Source organism: Dendrobates tinctorius, unplaced genomic scaffold (assembly GCF_039654945.1).
Source record: "Dendrobates tinctorius isolate UK_male_01 unplaced genomic scaffold, ASM3965494v1 ptg000158l, whole genome shotgun sequence".
Taxonomy (NCBI): Eukaryota; Metazoa; Chordata; class Amphibia; order Anura; family Dendrobatidae; genus Dendrobates; species Dendrobates tinctorius.
Genome location: NW_027361825.1, coordinates 22560915 through 22585627, shown reverse-complemented (window position 1 = coordinate 22585627; position 24713 = coordinate 22560915). Strand labels below are relative to the sequence as shown.

The 24713-nt window shown below is 42.7% G+C and overlaps 1 protein-coding gene across 1 annotated transcript in view; it reads left to right on the top strand.

Annotated features, from left to right (window-relative positions):
- Window positions 1-24713, top strand: part of RYR1 (ryanodine receptor 1) — a 212965-nt gene that overhangs the window by 153554 nt on the left and 34698 nt on the right. The window contains exons 69-79 of the mRNA XM_073549100.1: window positions 123-215; window positions 14389-14559; window positions 14664-14723; window positions 14968-15102; window positions 15218-15330; window positions 16017-16113; window positions 16518-16624; window positions 16723-16774; window positions 17218-17286; window positions 17432-17531; window positions 17644-17723. Of these exons, the coding sequence (XP_073405201.1) occupies window positions 123-215; window positions 14389-14559; window positions 14664-14723; window positions 14968-15102; window positions 15218-15330; window positions 16017-16113; window positions 16518-16624; window positions 16723-16774; window positions 17218-17286; window positions 17432-17531; window positions 17644-17723 (1077 nt within the window). The remainder of the gene's footprint in view (window positions 1-122; window positions 216-14388; window positions 14560-14663; window positions 14724-14967; window positions 15103-15217; window positions 15331-16016; window positions 16114-16517; window positions 16625-16722; window positions 16775-17217; window positions 17287-17431; window positions 17532-17643; window positions 17724-24713) is intronic.

Sequence of the window (24713 nt, the reverse complement as noted above, 5' to 3'; positions counted from 1 at the left end):
ACATTTTTTTATAGGTTACATGTAGGAAAAATATTTTTTTTTTTGAAAATGTAAGATTTCAAGTAGAATTATCAGTTATGGTATGAAAAAGGTATAAATTAATATTTCCCCTTCTCAACTAGAACTTTAAACGAGAGGAACAGAATTTTGTGGTCCAGAACGAAATCAACAACATGTCCTTCCTCACCGCAGACAGCAAAAGCAAAATGTCCAAGGTGGGTTGACCATTTAGAAGCATCTCCATACAGTTCTTCAATGAGCACTTGAATTACATCTACCTCCATGTACCTACTACCACCATAATTACAGTCCTCTAACGAATCCCATCCTCTGTTTTGACACTTACCATATTTTCCCACATACTACATAGTAATTTATCATTTAAAAATAATGTTAAGTACAAACAAATGTATGATGCCAACTCCTATATAATGAATTACACTATATAGGTAGGTTTTTCATAACATGAAGGGTTATAGAACCAGCAATGATCGAGATGACAACCAAGCTACGTTCTTGAGCGGCCATCGGAGATAGTCTTGGTGTATTGTCTGGTGATACTAGTCTTAATTTTGATTCCGATTATGAATTTCTCATGAATCTTTTAGTATTATGTATATTTTAATTTTACATACTCATTTTGACTTTTCTTTTTTTTTATTACTTTTTTTGATTATTAGATGTTCTTCATTTCCAGTTTATTCTGTAACATACTTATGTGCTTCTCTCTTTGTTCCCTTGTTAGTCTGGAGACAGCCAGGTCAGCAGTCAACCTCTTTTCTTGTGGTGGGGCTGCTGCGTTATTGCCCTCTGCCTGTGTGGGAAGCATGGCTACTTCCGTCTGTCTGTCCTGCTTTCACTTGCCTCACTGAAGTGCTGTGCAACGCTGTACAGTGTCGGCCGCTCTTTGTAGAGTTCTTAGCTGAGGCAAATATTTAATTGGTCCTATAATAATAATTTAAGGACTCCTTTCACTTTACTGCCTGAAAGTTCTTGTAGGATATCCGGCATCTTTGATTACTATGAGGGGCGGCACAATGTTGGGAATTTAAGTTATGGTTCAGTTTATTCTGATATTACATCATTGTAGATAATGACTTGGGCCTTTTTTAGTCCATCACACAGTCCGCTCCTTTACCTTCACCTTGAAGGTCATGGCTCAAGGTTGAATACACTTTTTAAACCCTAAAGTTCGCTTTAATAGGTGACTTTAAAGAGGACCTATCACATGTCATATATATGTAATTTTCGTACCTGATGTAAATGACATTGTTTTCCTGAATCCGGCGATGTTTCTCTTTTGTTCCTATGCCTCTCCATTTCCAAGATATAGCCTCCTTTTCATTTTAAGTAAATCTAATCTTTATTGCTAAGCGGACGCGGTCCAGAACACTGGCTCTACTGGCGCCTTCTCATGACCACGCCCACTAAACTAAAAAATACTAGCATTACATACAAATAAAAGGGGGCCATATCTCAGGAACGGAGAGGCGCAGGAACAAAAGAGAAACAACGTCGGATTGAGGAGAACAGGGGAATTTACACCAGATTAGAAAATACATAAAAAAATAAATTAAACAAAATTATACATTTCTTGAATTTTATGAGCCACGTTTTACAAAACGAGGTCTAACTATTGGACTGTTTAGGTTGTCTGTATTCTACATCTAATTACAAGCATAGCACATCACCATCGGCGCAGTCCCTCAAACGAGGCAGTGGTTAGCAGGACCCTTCAGCCTATTGCCCATTGGAAAGGATTATGAGGCCAACCTATCCTAAGTCCACATTTACCTAGGGTGATAATTGGACACCTTCATGGCTCATATACCGCTAGTTAAGGATGATAATTACCAAACTAGATCATATGTTGCAGATTTTTCTCAGAGAGGAGTTGGCATGAGTCATTTTCCTTTTTTTTTGTCAAAAAAGTGAAAGGAGGTCAGATAGACAGATGATTTTGCATGTTATCTACAGCCACTCCAGAGACAGGAATGGCTGAGTGTTTTCTGCCTGAGCAACACATGGCACGTCAAATGTGTTGGCACAGAGTGAGGGCACAGATGTGGGTAACAGCCGAGGTGCAGGAAGGCTGCACCCTTCCAAAATCTGCTGTTTTTTTTTTCTTTAATTGCTTTATTGTATTCTTCTGTGTCTGCCTTGGAGGGTGATGTTTTTCTGTGGAATTCTTCAGAAGTTTTTTTTTATTTTATTTTCTTAAAATTGCAAATTCTGCCAATGATTTCGTAACAGAAATGCAGTCTACTTTCATATCAATTAATGGACATATGTTCGGTAATATATATAAAAATATTAATGTGTGCGCTAAGACCAGAAATGTTATGGAAAACAAATGTTCTACTGGTGCAGCAATATATCTATTGCTTGATGAATAATGCACTATGGCAATGACGATATTTCACAAGTAAATCAATTATATGTCATTTAGGATTCATTCAGATGTCTGCTTTTTCCTCTATGAGCAAAACGGACCGATTTTTTGGAGATCAGAGGTTGATCAGTATGTGATCTGAGTGTTATTAGTTGTTTTCGTAAGTGAAGAAAAAAAAGTTTCTCTCCTTTCCGACAGTCTGTGAAAATCGGACTGCACTCAGATGTCATCCAAGTGCAGTCCAATTTTTCCATGGACTCATAGACTTACATTGCCAATTATGATCCAAATCCGCATTAAATCACTGACATATCAATGTATCAATGGTCCCATGGACTATCACAGGTACGAGTACTATCCATGAAAAACACGGATAGCACTCATACCCGAAAATCCAATGTCTCAAAAAGGTCTTTAACAAACTAATGCTTTAAATACTGGGTTCCAAGTTGCTTTTTACATTCTAGTCCCTTAAAAATGTTGTTCACTGCCAACAAAATTTTTTAAAGCGGACTCATGACAGTGCTAAAATAATAAAATAAACAAAATCTCTAATTTACCAGACTCTTGTTATTTCTCTATACTGTCGGTGTACCCCGATAAGCATCTTGCTTTTTTTTCCCGTAAGGGATATCAGGTGATGCTGCAGTCAATCATCAGCCGCAGATTGACTGCAGCAGTCATGTTCTGTATGCCAGAAGAAACTTCTACAGCCAATCAGCCGCTAATACTGTGGTCACCTGATGCCCCCCACCACCAAAGGAGTATGGAGGAGTGTGCGGCTGCATGTATTTCTATGCAGCTGAACTCTCCGGTCCAGAGTGCCGGCGGCAGTGCTGGGTATTGAGGCGAGAGACTCACGCGAGTTTCTCGCATTGCATTCGCAAGTGTGACCCCGGCCTTAGTGAGTAAACTGAAAGTGAAAACCAGGGATTAAAGCTTGAGGAGGACAATTTGCATATTCCAGGTGCCTTCTGGGAAAAGCGAAGAGTCTCCCTCAGCAAGAAGATCGCTGGGTACAGCCGGGACCAGTTGCTTGGAAAGCATCGCCAAACCACCTTACAGCATGCAAATTTTTGCCTCTAGGACATTATTGCAAGGAAGCTTGGCTGATTGAGTAGATTACACAAGAAGAAGACACACAGTAGATTACACAAGAAGGAAGACACACAGCAAGTCAGCAGGATCTAGGAGCAACATAGCAGATGTAACAACCTACATGGCGAGCTGCAACATGTGCTACATGTTCACAGATCGACCAGAAGAAGAATCCAACTTCACCTGCCAGAAGTGTAGACTACTGGCCCTTTTAGAAGAAAAGGTGCGGGGTCTGGAAGAAAGAATTGCAACTTTGAAACTCATCAAAGAAAATGAAGGCTTCCTAGACAGAACAGAAGCATCACTACTGGTCACAGAAGGTGAAGAAAGTGTCAGAGATTCTCCAAAAGCAGACGAGTGGAAGCATGTGATGATGTGACCAAAAGAAACAAGAAGACCATGGATACATCGCTAACCACGCAACTGAGAAACCAATACCAAGGCCTTGTGAAGGACGAAGATGGCACACCTAAGGATGAGGCACTACCAGCAAGCAAAGAAGAAAAGGGCACACAGCAACACCCAGAAGTGATAACAAAAATTACAGCCAAGAAGCGAAGAAGAGTGGTGTGGTGGGAGACTCACTACTGAGAGGCACAGAAGCAGCCATCTGCAGACCGGACATAACCATAAGAGAAGTTTGTTGCCTCCCAGGTGCGAAGATCAAGAATGTGACCAATAGGATACCAAAGCTCATCAGTTCCAAGGACGTCCACCCATTTCTTCTGATACATGTTGGCACCAATGAAACGGCAAGGAAGGACCTACTGATAATCTGCAAGGACTTTGAAGAGTTGGGGAAGAAAGTAAAGGAACTGGATGCACAGGTAGTTTTTTTCTTCTATCCTTCTAGTAGACGGGCATGGCACCAGGAGATTGAACAGGATCCTTGATGCGAACAAAAAAATATGATTTTCCCTTTAATTTCTCTCTCCTCTGATGTGATCGCACATCAGAGGACAGAGAAGTAGGGTCCCCTGATCCCCCCCAGGTACCTCCGCTGTCCCTGCAACCCCTCGTGAAGTCCCCCGGGCCGCTGGTGTCTTCTGGGAGAAAATGATGGGCACATGTGCAGTGCACCTGCCGAGATTTGCTGGCCGGCACCCAGCAACAATAGGACATTTTTCCTATTGGTTCATTTTGATCACAGTGATCAAAATAAAAAATATAGAAATCAAACCCCTTTTATCACCCCCTTAGTTAGGTAAAAATAGTAAAATTTAAAACAGTATTTATTTTCATTTTCTCATTAGGGTTAGAGTTGGGCTAAAGTGAGTTGGGTTAAAGATAGGGTTAGGGTTGGGGCTAATGTTAGGGTTAGGGTTGGGGCTAAAGTTAGGGTTGGGGCTAAAGTTTGGTTTAGGGTTCGGGCTAGGTTTGGGATTATGGTTAGGGTTGGGATTAGGTGTGTGTTAGGGTTAGGTTTGTGGTTAGGGTTATGGTTAGGGTTGGGATTAGGTTTAGGGGTTTGTTGGCGTTAGGCGCCACCATTGATTCCAGCCAATTTTGCGTTCAAAAAGTCAAACAGTGCTCCCTACCTTCTGAGCCCTGCCATGCATCCAAACAGTGGCTTTTCCCCACATATGGGGCATCGGCATACTCAGGAGAAATTGCACAAGAGGTTTTGTGGTCCAATTTCTGTTTTCAGCAAATGATCTACTAGCTAGAAATAATATCTTCACCAGCAAGCTAGACAAATACTAGAAATTAAAACTAATAAACTTTATTTTAAATTGATTAAAAAGGGACTTAGTCCATTTTAAAAAATGCACATGTACAAAAACACAAACACAAACAAAGAAACCGCTAAATGCGGTAAGACCATACTTCAGAAACTTTCCGGTTTACTCTTAGTGTCATAGTCCAAATAATACACAGGCACTCCTTCAGAGTATCCGCTTAGTATAAATTTGATTGGAACAAGCACTCTCTTATAGTGCCGTAAATTGTCTATATTAAATCCATTGCTTTTAAATCAATGTGTTACTTCTGTGTTACATCCATCATTCACACTCACAATGATTTTTGACAATTTTTACAACAACAGCCTATACTATACACAATGGCATGGCACACAGTCTGAGATTCTTCAACTCGGTGTGAACCTATACATTGCTCTACTTATGCAGTTCACCACCTCCACAGACTTCTTTTAGAAAAAAAATCTCATATATCATGGAGAGATCTCACCCGAATATTTCTCAGTAACGGGTTCCTCCATGTGACGCTCCCTTCTCCCTACGCGTTTCACCGTCCAGATCATCAGGGGAGTCTCTGGGTCAAACTTAATGCCTTCATGGAAAAAGTGCCATCACAGGGCTGTTCATTTGCTTGCTTTTTATAACATGCACTCATTAGTATGTTCCCGCCTCCTACAAGTAGGCCGGGTGTATGCCCATGACCACTTCCTGTTGATGCGTTACCATAGTGATAGACCTATTGCTCATATGTTTCCAATACAACCTTCTGACTCATTCAAATTAAACCCTTATCACAGGTGTACTTAGACATATTACTAATCTATGATTGCGCAGGAATCAACCTTCTCATAGGGTATACACTCATGCGCGCTCTTTATACTTCGTTCAGCTTATCGGGTTGCCTGGTAACGCGCTGACGTCACTCCTCTCTCCTTCCTTTCTGGCGTGGACGCACCGCGCCTGCGCGCTCTACCGTGTCAAGTCCAACCCTCTTTCCTATGTCAGAGCGCCTATTTCCTCCCATCACTGAGTCACCATCCAGGGGCACACCGCGCCTGCGCACTCCATATGCAGCCGCTTCTTAAAAGCTCCATCCTCTGAGTGCATATAATCCCATCACACGGTTATCACACGGGAGCATTTGTATATCTATCTACCCTTCACATGCGCTTCATCTATCACTTTCTTTGCGTCTGTCAGCTTATGTCAATTTTCATATAAGTATAATCAGTGTTATTTAACGAAGCGACAGTATATGAAGACTTTAGTATTTTTTTACAAAGTCAATAACGATCTATAACCGCATATAATTACAATTAACATATTTTAGCGTTATATGGCAGAAGTCCCCTGCTATTTGATAGTAAATGGCATATATATACTTTAATCACTATTATTAACGGAAGTGTTCCCTCTACAATCCCCAGGATACATGTGGGCATAGATTTTACCCTTGTATAAGATATTGGAGTTAATACATAACAGTCATTTTGGGCATACTTCACAAATTCATCTTCCGATATTGAGATCTTTAAGTAATAAAAAAACTCTGTTTCAATACTTCTTGATTTTCTCTTTTCAACTATCTCAATCGATCACCTAGGACTATGTACAGTACTTGACTTGGACTTAATACATCTACCTTCGAGACGAAGCTTCTTGTCGTCTCTTTGTCTCACTTTAGTTTATTAAACGGCTTACCCCACACTTAAGGGAACAAAAAAAGAGACCATAAGTCCTATTAAAAAGGTGTAACCCCTTCGGTCTCCCTCCAGAGTAACCCCACTACCCTTTAACCCCTATACAGGGATCTGGCTTTACGTGGGGCACAGTGATTATACTTATATGAAAATTGACATAAGCTGACAGACGCAAAGAAAGTGTTAGATGAAGCGCATGTGAAGGGTAGATAGATATACAAATGCTCCCGTGTGATAACCGTGTGATGGGATTATATGCACTCAGAGGATGGAGCTTTTAAGAAGCGGCTGCATATGGAGTGCGCAGGCGCGGTGTGCCCCTGGATGGTGACTCAGTGATGGGAGGAAATAGGCGCTCTGACATAGGAAAGAGGGTTGGACTTGACACGGTAGAGCGCGCAGGCGCGGTGCGTCCACGCCAGAAAGGAAGGAGAGAGGAGTGACGTCAGCGCGTTACCAGGCAACCCGATAAGCTGAACGAAGTATAAAGAGCGCGCATGAGTGTATACCCTATGAGAAGGTTGATTCCTGCGCAATCATAGATTAGTAATATGTCTAAGTACACCTGTGATAAGGGTTTAATTTGAATGAGTCAGAAGGTTGTATTGGAAACATATGAGCAATAGGTCTATCACTATGGTAACGCATCAACAGGAAGTGGTCATGGGCATACACCCGGCCTACTTGTAGGAGGCGGGAACATACTAATGAGTGCATGTTATAAAAAGCAAGCAAATGAACAGCCCTGTGATGGCACTTTTTCCATGAAGGCATTAAGTTTGACCCAGAGACTCCCCTGATGATCTGGACGGTGAAACGCGTAGGGAGAAGGGAGCGTCACATGGAGGAACCCGTTACTGAGAAATATTCGGGTGAGATCTCTCCATGATATATGAGATTTTTTTTCTAAAAGAAGTCTGTGGAGGTGGTGAACTGCATAAGTAGAGCAATGTATAGGTTCACACCGAGTTGAAGAATCTCAGACTGTGTGCCATGCCATTGTGTATAGTATAGGCTGTTGTTGTAAAAATTGTCAAAAATCATTGTGAGTTTGAATGATGGATGTAACACAGAAGTAACACATCGATTTAAAAGCAATGGATTTAATATAGACAATTTACGGCACTATAAGAGAGTGCTTGTTCCAAACAAATTTATACTAAGCGGATACTCTGAAGGAGTGCCTGTGTATTATTTGGACTACGACACTAAGAGTAAACCGGAAAGTTTCTGAAGTTTGGTCTTACCGCATTTAGCGGTTTCTTTGTTTGTGTTTGTGTTTTTGTACATGTGCATTTTTTAAAATGGACTAAGTCCCTTTTCAATCAATTTAAAATAAAGTTTATTAGTTTTAATTTCTAGTATTTGTCTAGCTTGCTGGTGAAGAGGTGGTCCAATTTCTCCTGATACCCTTGCAAAAATAAAAAAAAATTTGTTCCAAAATAATTTTTTTGGGAAAAAACTAAAATGTTCATTTTTTCCTTCCACATTGCTTTAAATCTTGTGAAGCACTTGAAGGGTTAATAAACTTCTTGAGTGCGGTTTTGCGCACCTTGAGGGGTGCAGTTTTTAGAATGGTATCACTTTTGGGTACTTTCTGTTATATTGACCCCTAAACTCACTTCAAATGTGAGGTGGTCCCTAAAAAATGGTTTTGTAAATTTTGTTGTAAAAATAAGAAATTGCTGGTGAACTTACTGTATAACATCCTAACAAAAAAATATGTTTCTAAAATTGTGCTGATGTAAATTAGACATGTAGGAAATGTTATTTATTAACTATTTTGTGTGACACCGCTCTGATTTAAGGGTACAAAAATTGCAACATTTTCAAAATTTTTGCCAAATTTCCATTTTTTTCATAAATAAACGAACGTTACAGTATATCAAAGAAATTTTACCACTAACATGAAGTACAATAAGTCATGAAAAAACGTTCTCAGAATCACTGACTGCAATCCGTTGAAACGTTCCAGAGTTGTAACCTCATAAAGTGATAGTGGTAAAAATGTGGCTTGGTCATTAAGTATCAAATTGGCTCTGTCACTAAGGGGTTAAACATCCAATACTTCTGAATGACTAGAGTAAAAGGAATATTTGACCTGATTGTATGACCCTAGTAGCTCCAGTTTATTTATTCTGAAAGTTTGTCCGTAGTTTCACTTGATGTTAATATTTATTATAATACTCCACAAATCCACAAAGGAAAGCTCCTATATCTTCTAGACACAGACATAATATTGCATGTATGCATCAAATGAATAAAGGTTTTCTATGAGTAGAAGAAATAGGCTGCCTACGTAAAACGGCTGTTCAAACCAAGCACAGGTGCTCAGTGCATCCTTGGCATGTCCAAACCGTTTAGGGAACCATCGCACCTACTTTGAACAATGGGATAGATGTAAAATAAGTAGGTGGTGAGATGTCATGAACTGCTCGGCTCTGCCAAGGATGCACTGAGCACCTGTGCTTGGTTTGTACAGTCATTTTCTGCTGACAAACTTCCTTTTAATCTTCGTCACTTATGTTTTTCAGTAGAAAAGGCACTGAGGGCGTATAGGAAAGATTCTGTCACGTGCCCCATCCTGTGTGACACGGCCAGCAGGCCGGTAACTAATACAACAGGACACGGCACGTGTAATTGTCCAGTGTGACGCGGCCCGCAGGACGGTAACTAATACAAGAAGACACAGGGGATAGGGAAACATTTACAATGGTGGGCCCTGCGATAGGGAACGGGGAATGTGGAGACCTCCTGCACTCCCCTGAGTCAGTGTCCCTAACACTCCTAACATTCCCTATACAGGCACCTCACCTGTCGCCGATCAGGATACCTGTCACCCTAGCACACCCTACACTTATTCCTTACTAGGGAGCTGGGTGGTGCAGGCACTGGCCCCACCGCTGTACTAACACCAACATGAGGAAAAGTGACAAACAGGGAAACACTTAGCTTTGCTCTGATGCACTTGCTCCAGGCAACAGAGTCCAGCACCTGAGTGCAGCTTCCAGCAATAGAGTCCAGCACCTGAGTGCAGCTTCCAGCAAAAGAGTCCAGCAACTGAGTGCAGCTCTACACCATAGCTGCCACTCCACCAAGCTTTGCAAGAATTCTTCACTGACACCATAGCTGCCACTCAACCATGCTTTACACGAACTCCTCGCTGACACCATAGCTGCCACTCCACCATGCTTTACACGAATTCCTCGCTGACACCATAGCTGCCACTCCACTATGCTTTTGTCAGGACTCTAATGTCAGGACCCTGTTAGCATCGGCAAACTGCCACGCAGAGCAGGGTGACTTACCCACACTATGGGAGAGCGCAGGGTCCAATACTGTAGTGAGAGTTCTGAGCACGGGACCTGCGACACTAAAGGTAGTATAGAGTACCAGGACCTATGATCATGTGACCACAGGGGGCGTGGCTTAGCGTCCTACTGCAGTAAATGACTGTAGGATTCTATTACAGGAATCCTGGAGTGAAGATTAGGGGAACTCAGGTCAGACAAGCGGGGGGGCATACACCGAGAGGGCAGAGTGATACCAGAGGAGCAAGCAGAGAATAGTCAGAACGTAAGCAATGAGTCATACACAGAGATAGCAGCGCGGTAGAAGGGAGGCAGTCAGAGAGTAGTCAGGTCCAAGGCAAAAGAGTCATACACGGGAATAGCAGAGCAGTTTCAAAGGAACAGGCAGAACTTGTAACAGGGACAGATCTGGGTCAAAACCAAACAAGCATAAAGTATCACAGTCACAAGGCACACGTTCGCACAAGGTCAACTAACTCAGCCGAGGGCAGGAGTATAACTGACACTGGACCTAGGTCGAGTGAGCATTAAATAGCCGCCCTCTGCCAGAGAGAGGCAGAAACAATTAACCCCTGTCTGACCAGGACGGGCCAAAGACAAACCCCATCCTGGATCATGACAGCTTTACACAAACTCCTCGCTGACACCATTGCTGCCACTCCAGTACTCTGACTGAGTTGTCCTGGACTCTCCTCAGCTCCTTCCTTCACCCAGCATGGCTGGAAAAAACCAACAATATCAACAATGTCAGTGAGCACAACTGACACACCTTTATTGAGTAAACACACCTGTTAGTGATTCCCGTGCAATTACACTAACCACCACCGGGGGCCAAACTATCTCTAAAAACACCAGTGCGATGACCATACTGGCCACCGGGGGCAAACAGAACAAAAGACACCACCGTGTAATAATCCTTATGGCCACCGGGGGCAAACCCAAGTCCGAGCACACAGGTCAAGGAAAAAAAAGGTTACTTTTCATTATATCAGTCATGGTCCAGCATGGATCATGACAGATGCCTAAGGATTTTGTCTTATTGTACCTGTTTGTTTTCTATATATTCATATATTGTCATTTGTCTGGAAATATCAATATCATGTCTTCTTCTACTAATATTTCTCCTGTACAGACAAGAAATACTATGTCCTTCATGGGAGTCAATAATCTTTGTCATTCATCTTCATGACCTCACCATATTTTTTGTCTGTCCATAATTTATAATGCTGTAGTCATGTTTTGTAAAGGTTCATCACTTCTTCTACGTACCTTCAAGTCATCATCATTGTCATCATCATCTCATCTGGTCTTATTCATCGTTGACAGATACAGTACATATCATAGGAGATTTATCATGAGACAAACCATACAGTGGGGTAAATAAGTATTTGATGCACTGCCGATTTTGGACTTTTTCCCACCTACAAAGAGTGGAGAGGTCTGTAATTTTTATCGTAGGTACACTTCACCTGAGTAAGACAGAATCTAAAAATAAAAAGCAGAAAATCACATTGTATGATTTTTTCATAATTAAATTGCATTTTATTGGATGAAATAAGTATTTGATCACCTATCAACCAGCAAGAATTCTAACTCTTAGAGACCTGTTATTTTTTCTTTAAGAAGCGCTCCTACTCTGTGCTCAATACCTGTATTAATTGCACATGCTTGAACTCATGCACACATTCAATCATACTCCAACCTCTCCACCATGACCAAGACCAAAAAGCTGTCTAAGGACACCTGGGACAAAATTGTAGACCTGTACAAGTCTGGGATGGGCTACAGGACAACAGGCAAGCTGCTTGATGAGAAGGCAATAACTGTTGGCGCAATTATTAGAAAATGGAAGAAACACAAGATGACTGTCAATCTTACTCGGTCTGGGATTCCATACAAGATCTCGCCTCGTGGGGTAAGGATGATTCTGAGAAAGGTCAGGAATCAGCCCAGAACTACATGGGAGGACCAGGTCAATGACCTGAAGAAAGCTGGGACCACAGTCTCAAACATTACCGTTAGTAACACACTACATTGTCATAGATTAAAATCCTGCAGGGCACACAAGGTCCTCCTCCTCACACCAGCATATGTCCAGGCCTGGTTGAAGTATACCAATGACCATCTGGATGGCATGGAAGAAGATGAAACCAAAAAATAACTTTTTGGTATTAACTCTACTTGCTGTGTTTAGAGGAAGAAGTAGGATACATACAAACCCAAGAACACGGTCCCAACCATGAAGCATGGTGGGCGAAACATCATGCTTTGGGGGTGCTTTTCTGAAAAGGGGCAGGACGACTGCACCATATTGAAGGAAGAATGGATGGGGTCATGTTTTGCAAGATTTTGGCAAACTCCTTACCTCACTAAGAGCATTGAAAATGGGTCGCCTCTGGGTCTTCCAGCATGACAATGACCCAAAACACACAGCCAGGGCAAGTAAAGAAGATCTGTATGGAGTAGTGGGCCAAAATCCCTGCTGCAGTGTGTGCAAACTTGGTGAAGAACTGCAGGAATTGTCTGACCTCTGTAATTGCAAGCAAAGGTTTCAGTACCAAATATTAAGTTCTGTTTTTCTATTGCATCATATACTTATTTCATGTAATAAAATGCAAATTAATTATGTAAAAATCATACAATGTTATTTTCTGGATTTTTTTTAAGATTCTGTCTCTGACAGGTAAAGTGTACCTATGATAAAAATTATAGACCTCTCAATTCTTTGATGCACTACCGATTTTGCAAGTTTTCCCATATACAAATACCTTTTTTCCCACTGTGTTTTTAATTTTTGTTAATGGTTGATTTTTTTCCCCCTACTCCTTTTTTGTTTTTACAGTTCAATGATTTCTAATCTCCGAAACATTAATCCTAATTTAAAAAAAATGAAATATCTAATTGTGTCTTCCAAAAATATATATGGCATGTATCTCCTGTGAGTTTTTCAGCCTTTATCCTCCATGATAACCTTGGTTCAAGCATCCTACTTCTCATACTCTTTCATTCTCCTATTATTATCTACTTTCTTAGATGTTTATGCTCACCCACATATGTGTGTTTCCTTTTAAGATTAAAGGGGCTGTCCCTAGATTCAATATTATATTGTTTTCTCTTCAATCTAGCGAAATAAACCATTTTCCTATTACAAAAATTATTGAAAAAATGAATTGTTGTATAGTCATTACTAGTTGTTACATACTTAGCATGGTGTACCCTACTCTCTGAGCGACCACCCAAATTTCCTGGGCAAATGTTCGCATGTGATCAATATCTCCACCCAACTTTCTCTTCTTCATGGGACATAGAGCAGTAAGAATCTCATACTTAAATCCTCTTGTGATCACCAATGACTTCCTCAGAAGCGATTAATAAAACACAAGTTTGCGTCATAACAAGTATGTAACAGTAATATTAATACACAGGAATGCTTAAAAAATGTGAAAAAGAAAAGTAAAAATTGTTCATTTTTTGGATCTAACAGCATAATATAATATTAAATCCTAAAACGACCCCTTTGACCATATTGGCTTCCATCTTGTTAACTGAATGCTCATTTCATAATGCTGTAAACTATTTCCATACTTCTTGTCATACCATCCATCACTCTGTAGCACAAAATATTAAAAGATCACTGTATATTGTATGTGCTACCTCATTTGTGACCTAAATTTGAAGACCGTCTATCTTATTGGTATCATGATGAATAATTTGATAAAAGTCAATAGGGCTTGCAATATGAGAATATTAGTTAATGTTAAACTGTAGAAGACATGGGTATATTGACGACTACCATCATAAAGACTCTATGATATGGTCATAATGCCCTAATACTGTCAACCATAGTCATTTTAGATTAAAGGAATTAATTCTATAATTTCATTATTTCATGTCTTTGGGGGAAGAATTGACTCTTAGAGTGAAGCTTAGTGGTGTACTATGGTTTTGGCTAGAACTTGGCAAAAAATTATTTAGCTTAAATAGCTTCCAATATTTGCTAAACAGCCCCTTAGCAGATTACGGTTCATGGCTCAATGGATGAGATTTGAATGCCTTTTGTGATTGATGATCTGATTAAGGTGTTTGATTTTTCTTTGGTGTCATACTTGCGCTGAGTTGCATGCACTGTATATTTCCAAACATCTCATTCCATAACTAAATGATCTAACTTTCCCATTCCCTTTTAGTCTGGTGGTTCTGATCAGGAACGCACAAAGAAGAAACGGCGTGGGGATCGGTACTCTGTTCAGACATCACTGATTGTGGCCACCCTCAAAAAGATGCTTCCAATTGGGTTAAACATGTGTTCCCCAACTGACCAAGAGTTGATCTCATTGGCCAAGACACGCTATGCATTGGTGGGTGTGATCCCAGAAAACATTTAGTGTAGTCTTTAAAAATTTTAATATTGTCTTCATTGATCATGGTCGCTCGTTGGGTTTATTTTGTAATTTCTCTACAGAAAGACACAGATGAAGAAGTGAGGGAATTCTTGCAGAATAATCTTCACCTTCAAGGCAAGGTCGGTGGATTCTGAGCCAATCTTAAAGTATTAATGATAATAATATGGAATTAATTGACATGTAGGGTACAATATGTTTATGATATGGTACTATACAGAGGTGCCATATAGCGGCACTTCAAGTGCCTATGACTCTATGGTACAAACCCATATGGACCTCAGCACATGGCTTTGCCATTTATTTGAGCCCTTGTGCCTTGCTATTATAGACTCATATCCTATCCCATCTCTTCACTCTATTCAGTGTGAGAATTCCTCTATGCGTTGGCAAATGGCCCTTTATAACAAAATGTCAGGGAAAGCAGAAGACTCCAATAATCCTGAGAAGATAGTGAAGCGTGTACAGGAAGTCTCTGCAGTGCTCTTCCATCTGGAACTGGTGAGAGACTTTGAATGTTTATTATCTTATCTTTGTCTTATCCTCTTTTTTTGGGGCATGTTCATCACCTCTTATGTCATTTGTCCTCACTGATTTGGCCCTCTTTGCTTACCAGACTGAACATCCATTTAAGTCCAAGAAGGCCGTATGGCACAAGCTTCTCTCCAAGCAACGTCGTCGTGCTGTAGTGGCCTGCTTCAGGATGACTCCATTATATAACCTTCCCAGGTGAATAAAAAAAATAAAATCTGACTGATATTTCTATAATAAAGTATTTGCATCTTTAACCAATTACTAACATCTGCCATACATGTTCAGCAGAAGTCAAAAACAGTTGTTTGGAGCGAGCTCAAGAGCTGAACAAATTCCATATTGTTATATACAGCTGGGAATCCTGCTGCAATGGAAAGGATAAAAGAAAACTCTGATCCAGGCTGTTTAACCCCCTTAGATGGACTAGTGAATGGCACCCGTAGCATCTTAACTGTTAAATAGGAGCTAGCTCTTCCCAGAAACAAGGCTTAATAGTACAACTCCGACAGGACAATAAAATTTAATAATACAGAAGTATTTCATAGTATTATACAAATGACTGAATAATTTGCATGTTCAAATCCTCAAATGGAACTGAAAGAAAAGTTTATTTTTTACCTATCTGGAATCCCTTTGTCCACATATAGCACAAATGTCTACCTTCAAACTGCAATTTAGCTTTGTTTCTAATTAGATCCTGCATTTTGTTTTGATTAATGTCTAAATGATCGACAGCAGAATTTACTCCAATATTCTGATATACAGCTCCAATTCGTGTGTATAAAAAGCTATGGTACTTTAGCAGTTTACCAGCCATTTTTACACGTTGACCGCTTCAATTCATAACATAGGATATTACATTTGAATTTCTGTTTTTGCAGACACCGAGCTTGTAACATGTTTTTGGAAGCCTATAAACACTCCTGGATTATGAGTGAAGCTCATGACTTTGAGGACAGGATGATTGATGACTTGGCTGTAAGTAGGGATAGTAGAAGGTTTCACCATAAATGCAAAATGATTATGTGCAAATTACTGTGGTTTCGTTAGAATGTAACACCAAACTACTTGTACACTTAAGCCAGCTGGGTTGCCAACCATCCAGATATTCCTGGACAGTCTGTAAAAATAGCAAATATTTTTCAGCTGTCAATGAAAAATAAATCACACCCCCTCCAAGCCCTTCACACTTTATTTCCTGTCCTCTTGAGCAAACAGTTGGACACTGGGTGTCATCTAATAATGGAGAATATCACCATCATAAGAAAAGAATTCTGGAAGTCCTGTTTTTTTAAGAACTTTTGGCTGCACCCAGAAAATTTTTCATTACAAAATTGAATTTGGCAGCTATCCTAATATTTGTCATTTTTCTTTTTCCCCAGAAATCCAGTGAGGCAGAAGAAGAAGAGGAGGAAGAACAAGAGAAAAAGCCAGATCCACTCCACCAACTTATCCTTCATTTCAGTAGGACTGCTTTGACAGAGAAAACGTGAGTATCGTTATGGGACAATCAGTAAAATACTGTCCACATAAGCAATTATGTAAAGAAAAAATTCTAAACTAATCCTATCAACGATTCTCCTACAGAAAACTGGATGAAGACTACTTATACATGGCCTACGCAGATATCATGGCAAAGGTAAATTATTAATAAAAAAGGAGGCCACCACAGACATTAGTATTAAGTCAGATGAAACCCAATCATTTCAGTGAGACTGGATGATCACCTACTAAGATTTGCTTCAGTCCAAACGTGGACCTCAAAGGTCCTAGGTTGAATCGAGGTGATGGGAAAAGTATGAAAAGTATTTTTCCTCCAGAAGGAAGAAAGTTGTCTCTAATATAGGTAGCTTCAATATAAGCCAAAGCTTTTCTTGAGGAGAGCTACTTTGAAAACGCAAAACCAAAAGGTATCTTATGAAATGTATGACATGTAAAGTCTTCTTTTGGTGGTCTTATAAAGTAGTCATCACAAACTATGGTTTCTCCTTGCAATATGTTGTCTCTTTAACCCATTGGCAGGTAATTTCTAGTTCCTGGCTCAGTAAGATATGTAGGTTACTGTCCCTCTATCTCACACAGAGTTGTCATATGGAAGAGGAAGGTGAAGAAGAAGGTGGCGAGGAGGAAGAAGTTGAACTCACATTTGAGGTATTTCCTCACTATCAGTCTGAAATGTAGAAGCTTCTTAAAAGCAATTTCTGTGGACCTTTTAAGTCTTCTGTTTTGCCCATTAAAAATATTAATCTTCAGTGGCCATTGTTCACAAGTAGCTTTCTGCTTTCTTTATTCACAGGAGAAAGAGATGGAGAAACAAAAGTTATTATACCAGCAATCCCGTCTCCATAACCGTGGTGCCGCTGAGATGGTCTTGCAGATGATCAGTGCTTGTAAAGGTGTGAACACTCCTCTCCTAACAAATAGATAATCCTTTTTCATACTTTATCTAGATCTTTCAGTGTTTTTGAGTCAATTCTTTATCTCACTCTGTATAACGCGGTGTCGTAGGTGAAACCGGAGCTATGGTTTCCTCTACACTCAAGCTTGGAATTTCTATCCTGAATGGTGGCAACTGTGAAGTTCAACAGGTAGGAGACACCTCTATTAGATGGATCATACTAGTCTTTCTTGTAATTAATAAAGAAATATATATTTGTATCAATTATTCATTTTCTATATATTTTTTAATTAGATTTTTAATTTCATAATCTGGCTTTTTCCTAGTCCGTTCTATTTATGTGCTGCTTGGGTTGGTTTTTGTAGGATTCAATACAGTTGTGGCCAAAAGTATTGACAACCCAGCAATTTTGTCAGATAATACTCAGTTTCTTCCTGAAAATGATTGCAAACACAAATTCTTTGGTATTATTATCTTCATTTAATTTGTCTTAAATGAAAAAACACAAAATTGAATGAAGCAAAAAGCAAAACATTGATCATTTCACACAAAACTCCAAAAAATGGGTCAGACAAAAGTATTGGCACCCTCAGCCTAATACTTGGTTGCACTAGCTTTAGCCAAAATAACTGCGACCAACCGCTTCCGGTAACCATCAATGAGTTTCTTACAATGCTCTGCTGGAATTTTAGACCATTCTTCTTTGGCAAACTGCTCCAGGTCCCTGATATTAGAAGGGTGCCTTCTCCAAACTGCCATTTTTAGATCTCTCCAGAGGTGTTCTATGGGATTAAGGTCTGGACTCATTGCTGGCCACTAGAGTTGAGCTACTTTTGGTTTTTTAGGGTCGCGTTTCGTTTCGTGAAACCCGACTTTTCCAAAAGTCGGGTCGAGCAAGATCGTCCGATTATAGGGAAAAGTCGGGGTCGTCCCGAAACACGAAACCCAATGTAAGTCAATGGGGAATAAAAGTCGGCAGTGAGAGGAGGACAGGAAACACACCTACAGTGCCCATTTGAATGCCAAAAGCATCAATTCTTCTTACTTAAGCTTGTCAACCTTAATTAACTTCATAATCCAAGTTACGCACTGAAAAATGGGGGTTATTTGGCTAAAGTTGTGGGGGGGTAGGGCTGGCTCCAGGTTTTCATGTGCCCTGGGCGAAAGAGCGCCCCTTTAACACATACCACAACTCATCATGCTCCGATACGGCAGAGAAATAGCGGTATAGTACAATGAAAAATACTTCACTTTTTACATCTCATGACGAGGCCCATCTATTTCTCCATACAGAATCATTGGTCCCATATAATGTTTGAAACAGTATATGATGAGCTCCAAATAATGCTACAGTATATGTTGGTCCCCATGGATGAAGCTCCACTGTCTTATGGGCCCAAATAATGCTCCAAACATAATGGGCCCCATTTCTAATGCTCTAGTGTATAATGGGCCCTGTAAATGCTGCTCCAGTGTCTGATGTCCACCTTTGGAATGTTCCAGTGTATGGTGGGCCCCATCTATCATTCTCCAGAGTATAGTGCTCCCCAAAAATTGCTGTCCCAACATTGAAAACAATCAAATAAGTCTCCTCGCTAGGGAATCCCTGTACTTGTCTGGACTCCTCGTCGTCCCCATCTTCCATCTCACTGCACAGTATTTCAACTTTGCAAATGCTGTGATCCTGAGCAAGCAGGGGGGGGCCCACTCGTTGGCGACGGCACTGGCACAGGGCCCCTGATAGTACGGTGGTGTGTCTGATGGCGGGTGGGCCGAACCTGCACTTTCATCTGCAGCTTCCTCTTTGTCACCGTGTAAGATGGAACTGTATATGGGAAGGGTAACCTGAGTTTCATCAGGGTCAGATTCAGGCCGTGTAGCGTGCGAGGGGAATGTAGTGGTCTGGGTCAATGTACCAGCAGATTCATCGAGCAGTGGCTGGGCATCAGTGCACTTGTGTCGCCCCCAGGAGTACAGTCGCCACAGTGGCATTACCTTCTTCCTAGGGAGTGTGATGTCATGCTTGGGAGCAACGAACGATCTCTCTAGCAGGTTAACTGATTGGGCGGCGTTATTCCCACGAGTCATGACCCTCCAAACAGCGTTCATGAAGGCAAAGTGTTTGTTTTACGTGGGCAGTATGGTTGCAAAGCTGAACCTTAAAGGAATGTCCAGAAGGGCACCACCAGGAGTGGAGCCTACGGTTAAATTCGACTCCACCTGGGAAACCTCAACCATGCCAGCTACAGAACAGATGCACACATTGCAAGCTTAATTCCGTTAACGAACGAGACTCCGTCATGCCCCGCTGTCCGAGTCCGGCTTACTAGAGGGACACGTGAGGCTCTGGCACATGAGATTGGCCAATAACTGGTGTGTCATGCCCTTACATGTCCGTGGCTGCATGTGCGCTACACTGAAAAGGCCAGTGTTTGTCGCTTACAGGTGCAGATAACCCGCTGAACAACGTTAGTGATGGGGATCACTGATTACAATTATTACCCGCGAACAATGATTTCCCAGTAAGTGCAGGTCAACCGCAGTTCCGGAATTAGGCCTAACCGTCATTCCTGAAAAAATGAAAAACTTACGTGTGCAAACCACAGGTGCTGTAGCTTGCTTAACAGCTCGCCAGCCGTTCTCACGCCCAGTATGGATTGCACGTGATTGCACAAAGGTTAGAAAGGGTACTGTATCCCCGGATAACATGTATGGATAGCGTACACATTCAAAATATATGTCTATACATCAGGAGGCAGGCTCAGACGGTGTTAGGCCCAGTATGGATTGCACGTGATTGCACAAAGGTTAGAAAGGGTACCGTATCCCCGGATAACATGTATGGATAGCGTACACATTCAAAATATATGTCTATACATCAGGAGGCAGGCTCAGACGGTGTTAGGCCCAGTATGGATAGCACGTGATTGCACAAAGGTTAGAAAGGGTACCGTATCCCCGGATAACATGTATGGATAGCGTACACATTCAAAATATATGTCTATACATCAGGAGGCAGGCTCAGACGGTGTCAGGCACAGTATGGATTTGACGGCCCAGATTACACAGCGGAGGAGCAGGGAGAGGTAAAGATTGCAAATGCTGGGGCCCTGCCCAAGCAAGGGGGGCCCACTCGTGGGCGTCGGTACTGGCACTGGGCCCCTCATAGTACAGCGGTGTGTCTGACGGCGGGTGTGCACCACCGCCGTCAGAGACACTTGATTGCACTATGAGGGACCCTGTGCCAGTGCCCGCGCCCAAGAGTCGGCCTACCCACCTGTCCAGGGCAACGGCACTCGCACGGTGTCGTGCGCTAGGTGGTGACCCCGGCCATGGGGGGGAGGCAGCACAGTTAGGAAGTTTTAGAAAGTGGCATATGTTGATGTTGGACATTCAGCTGATGCAAAAGGCGAAATAGGTGAAGTCCCAGGAAGAGGTGGACCAAAGCAAGCCATTTTTCTGTCACCCTATGTGTCATCAGGGGAAGGTGGGACAAAATCCTTGGAAACCCATGCATGGTTCATTTTAATGAAGGTTAGATCATCCACATTTTGGGTTGACAGACGGGTCCTTTTTTCTGTCAGGATTGATCCAGCTGCACTGAAGACTCTTTCCGATAGCACACTTGCAGCTGGGCAAGCGAGCTCCTGTAAGGCATATTGTGCCAATTCAGGCCAGGTGTCCAGTTTAGCGGCCCAATAGTCAAAGAGGAATGACCTGTGTGGGAGAACATCAATATGGGAGGAAAAGTAGTTTGTAACCATAGTTGACAACTGCTGTCTCCTGTCACTTTCCATCGATGCAGTATTACCAGTTGTGTGAGCGGTATTTGAAAAATCAGTCCACAACATTGTCATGAAACCCCTGTCTCCAACGCCACTTCTGCTGTGTGCACCACGAACACCTCTGCCAAGCTGTCCCCGGCCCGTACGGCTCGTGTGAGAACCATCACCGCTGCTGTGTGCTGGGAATGCCTCAAGCAACCGATTTACCAGAGTTGCTTGTTTATTAGCCAATATTAGGTCAAGGTTCTCCTGTGGCATGATGTTTTGTAATTTGCCTTTATAGCGTGGATCCAGGATGCTGGCCAACCAGTAGTCGTCATCGTTCATCATTTTGGCAATGCGTGGGTCCCTTTTTAGGATCTGCAAGGCATAATCTGACATGTGGGCCAATGTTCCCGGTGTCAATGATGCACTGCGAGTGCTGGTTGGAGGAGCACTTTCTGGCAAATCCACATCCCTCCAGTCACGCACAAACCCTGTACCAGACCTTGCCACGCCAACATTTTCACTTGCCCCACGAGATGCATCCTCCTCCCCTAAGTAATCATCCCCATCATCCTCCTCCTCCTCTTCTTCCTCCACCTCGTCCAGGAGAGGTCCCTGAGCAGACAATGGCTGAATGTCATCAAGGATTCCCTCCTCCTCTTCCTCCTCATCAACATTGGCTGCAGATGCCTGCTCCTTAAGGTGCGTCAAAGTTTGCATGAGCAGAAGCATAAGTGGGATGCTCATGCTTAGGATGGCGTCGTCTGCGCTTACCAGCCGTGTGCATTCCTCAAAACACTGAAGGACTTTACAGAGGTCTTTCAGCTTCGACCACTGCACACCTGTCAACTCCATGTCTGCTCTCAAAGTGCCTGGCCGTGTATCCTCCCACAAATGCATTATGGCCTGCCTCTGCTCGCACAGCCGCTCCACCATGTGCAGGGTGGAGTTCCACCTTGTTGCAATGTCGATAATGAGGCGGTGGTTGGGAAGGTGGAGCAATTGCTGCAGCTTCTGCATACGAACGGAGTGTACAGGCGACCGGCGGATGTGCGCGCACAGTCTTCGCACCTTCTGGAGCAGGGCTGTTAACTCCGGATAATTTTTGAGGAAGCACTGCACCACCAGGTTCAAGGTGTGAGCCAAGCAAGGTATATGGCTGAGTTTTGAAAGGGCTATGGCTGCCACAAAATTACGGCCGTTATCACTAACTACCTTGCCTGCCTCAAGATGTACACTGCCCAGCCATGACTAAGTTTGTCGCTTCAAGTACTCGGCCAGCACCTCGGCGGTGTGTCTGTTGCCCAAACACATCATCTGCAACACAGCCTGCTGACGCTTTCCACTAGCTGCTCGATAGGGGGACACATCGTGTGCAACAGTGGCAGCTGCAGATGGAGTGCTCGTACGACTGCGCTCTGTGGACGAGCTTTCGCTTCTGGAGGAGGAGGAGGGTCGAACGCCTACAGCCAACTGTTTCCTATACCGTGGGTTAGGCAGCACTGTCCCACCACCGCTGTCCCCTGTGGACCCTGCATCCACCACATTAACCCAGTGTGCAGTGATGGACACGTAACGGCCCTGGCCATGCCGACTGGACCATGCATCAGCTGTGAGGTGCACCTTTCCGCTCACTGACTGCTTGAGTGCATGGACAATGCGGTCTTTCACATGATGGTGGAGGGCTGGGATGGCTTTGCGAGAGAAGAAGTGGCGACTGGGTAGGTCATAGCGTGGTACTGCATAGGCCATGAGTTCGCGGAAAGCTGTGCTTTCCACCAACCGAAAGGGCATCATCTCAAACGAGATTAGTTTGGCAATGTGGGCGTTCAAACCCAGTGTACGCGGATGAGAGACTGAGTACTTTCTTGACCTACTCATAGTGTCTGGGAGGGTGAGCTGGACTTGAGAGCTGCATATGGTGGAAGTAGCGGTGGACAGGGCGGACTGAGAGAGGGTTGATGATGGTGATGGAGTTGGTGTTCTTTCTGATGGCCTAGAATCAGTCTTTCGTTGATATAACAGTGGGATTCCCTGACTGCTGTGGCCTTGCAACGACACCTCAACATTTGCTGCTGTGCTAACCGGTGGGCTTACAGTGGGGGAAACAATGTAGCGTTGCTGACTACCTTCGTTGTGATCAGTTGCACATGTGGCACTTGAGGTTTGGTGTTGTGTCCACGCTTGCAAGTGCATGCTGGTTAAATGTCTAAGCATGCAACTGGTATTCAAATTTTTCAGATTTTTCCCTCGGCTAAAGGTCTTTGCGCACTTCTTACAGATAACCTTGGCCTGATCATGAGGATTTTGTTCAAAAAAGTGCCACACTGCACTCTTCCTACTTTGGCAGACATTTTGCGGCCTAGCACGCTGTGATCTTTTGACCCTCTGGACAAGCTGTCCAGCAACTCTTTTGATGTTTGGAACCTGTCTTTGGAGTGCTCCGGGCCTGCCAGATAACAGCTGTTGCGATGTCGATGTCTGCTGTGGATGCTCCTCATCTGAGCTATTGGAAGCAGCACCCTCTTCCCCCAATGGATGCCAATCTGGGTCAACAACTGGGTCATCCATCACCTCCTCTTCTATGTCATGTGCACCTTCCTCTGTGTCACCGTGTATGGTGGTATAGTGTGCGGGAAGGGGCACCTGAGTCTCATCAGGGTCAGAATCTGGCTCTGTACACTGCGAGGACAATGTAGTGCTCTGAGTGAATGTACCAGCAGAATCATCCATCAGCGGCTGTGCATCAGTGCACTCCATGTCAGATTCATCTTGGCCTGGGTAATTCACCATTTCACTTGATAATCCAGGCATGGTATGTGAAAACAGCTCCATGGAGTAATCAGTAGTATGGCCTGCGTCATCCTTCAATCTTGGTTGGGGTGAAGGACACAAGGAAAGGTGTGGTTCATGAACATGAGCCTCCAATGACGACTCAGTGCTTTTACTTTTTACAACTGAAGAAGAGGAGGCGATAGAGCTGGAGGCTGAGTCAGCAATGTAAGACAAAACTTTTTCCTGATGCTCTGGCTTTAAAAGCGGTTTGCCAACTCCTAGAAAACTAAGCGTTCGAGGCCTTATGTAGCCAGACGATGACGTAGGCTCAACACCTCCTGCATTCGGTCCTATTTTGCTCTTGCCACTACCATCAGATCCACCACCAACACCATCATTACCAGCTGCCAACCCCTGCCCAATTCCACGGCCTCTTCCACCAGCCTTCCTCATTTTTGGTAGAAATGTAGACAAAATCCAACAAACTATATAGTAATGTAAAACAAGGTACAAGGTGTCTATAGGACAGGGGAGATTTTGAATTTCTGCAGACACTTGTGGACACTGGACACTTTTGGATTGTGTGAGGCCCAATGAATATCTGAGCGCTATGTGACAGGCTCGATGGCACAGCT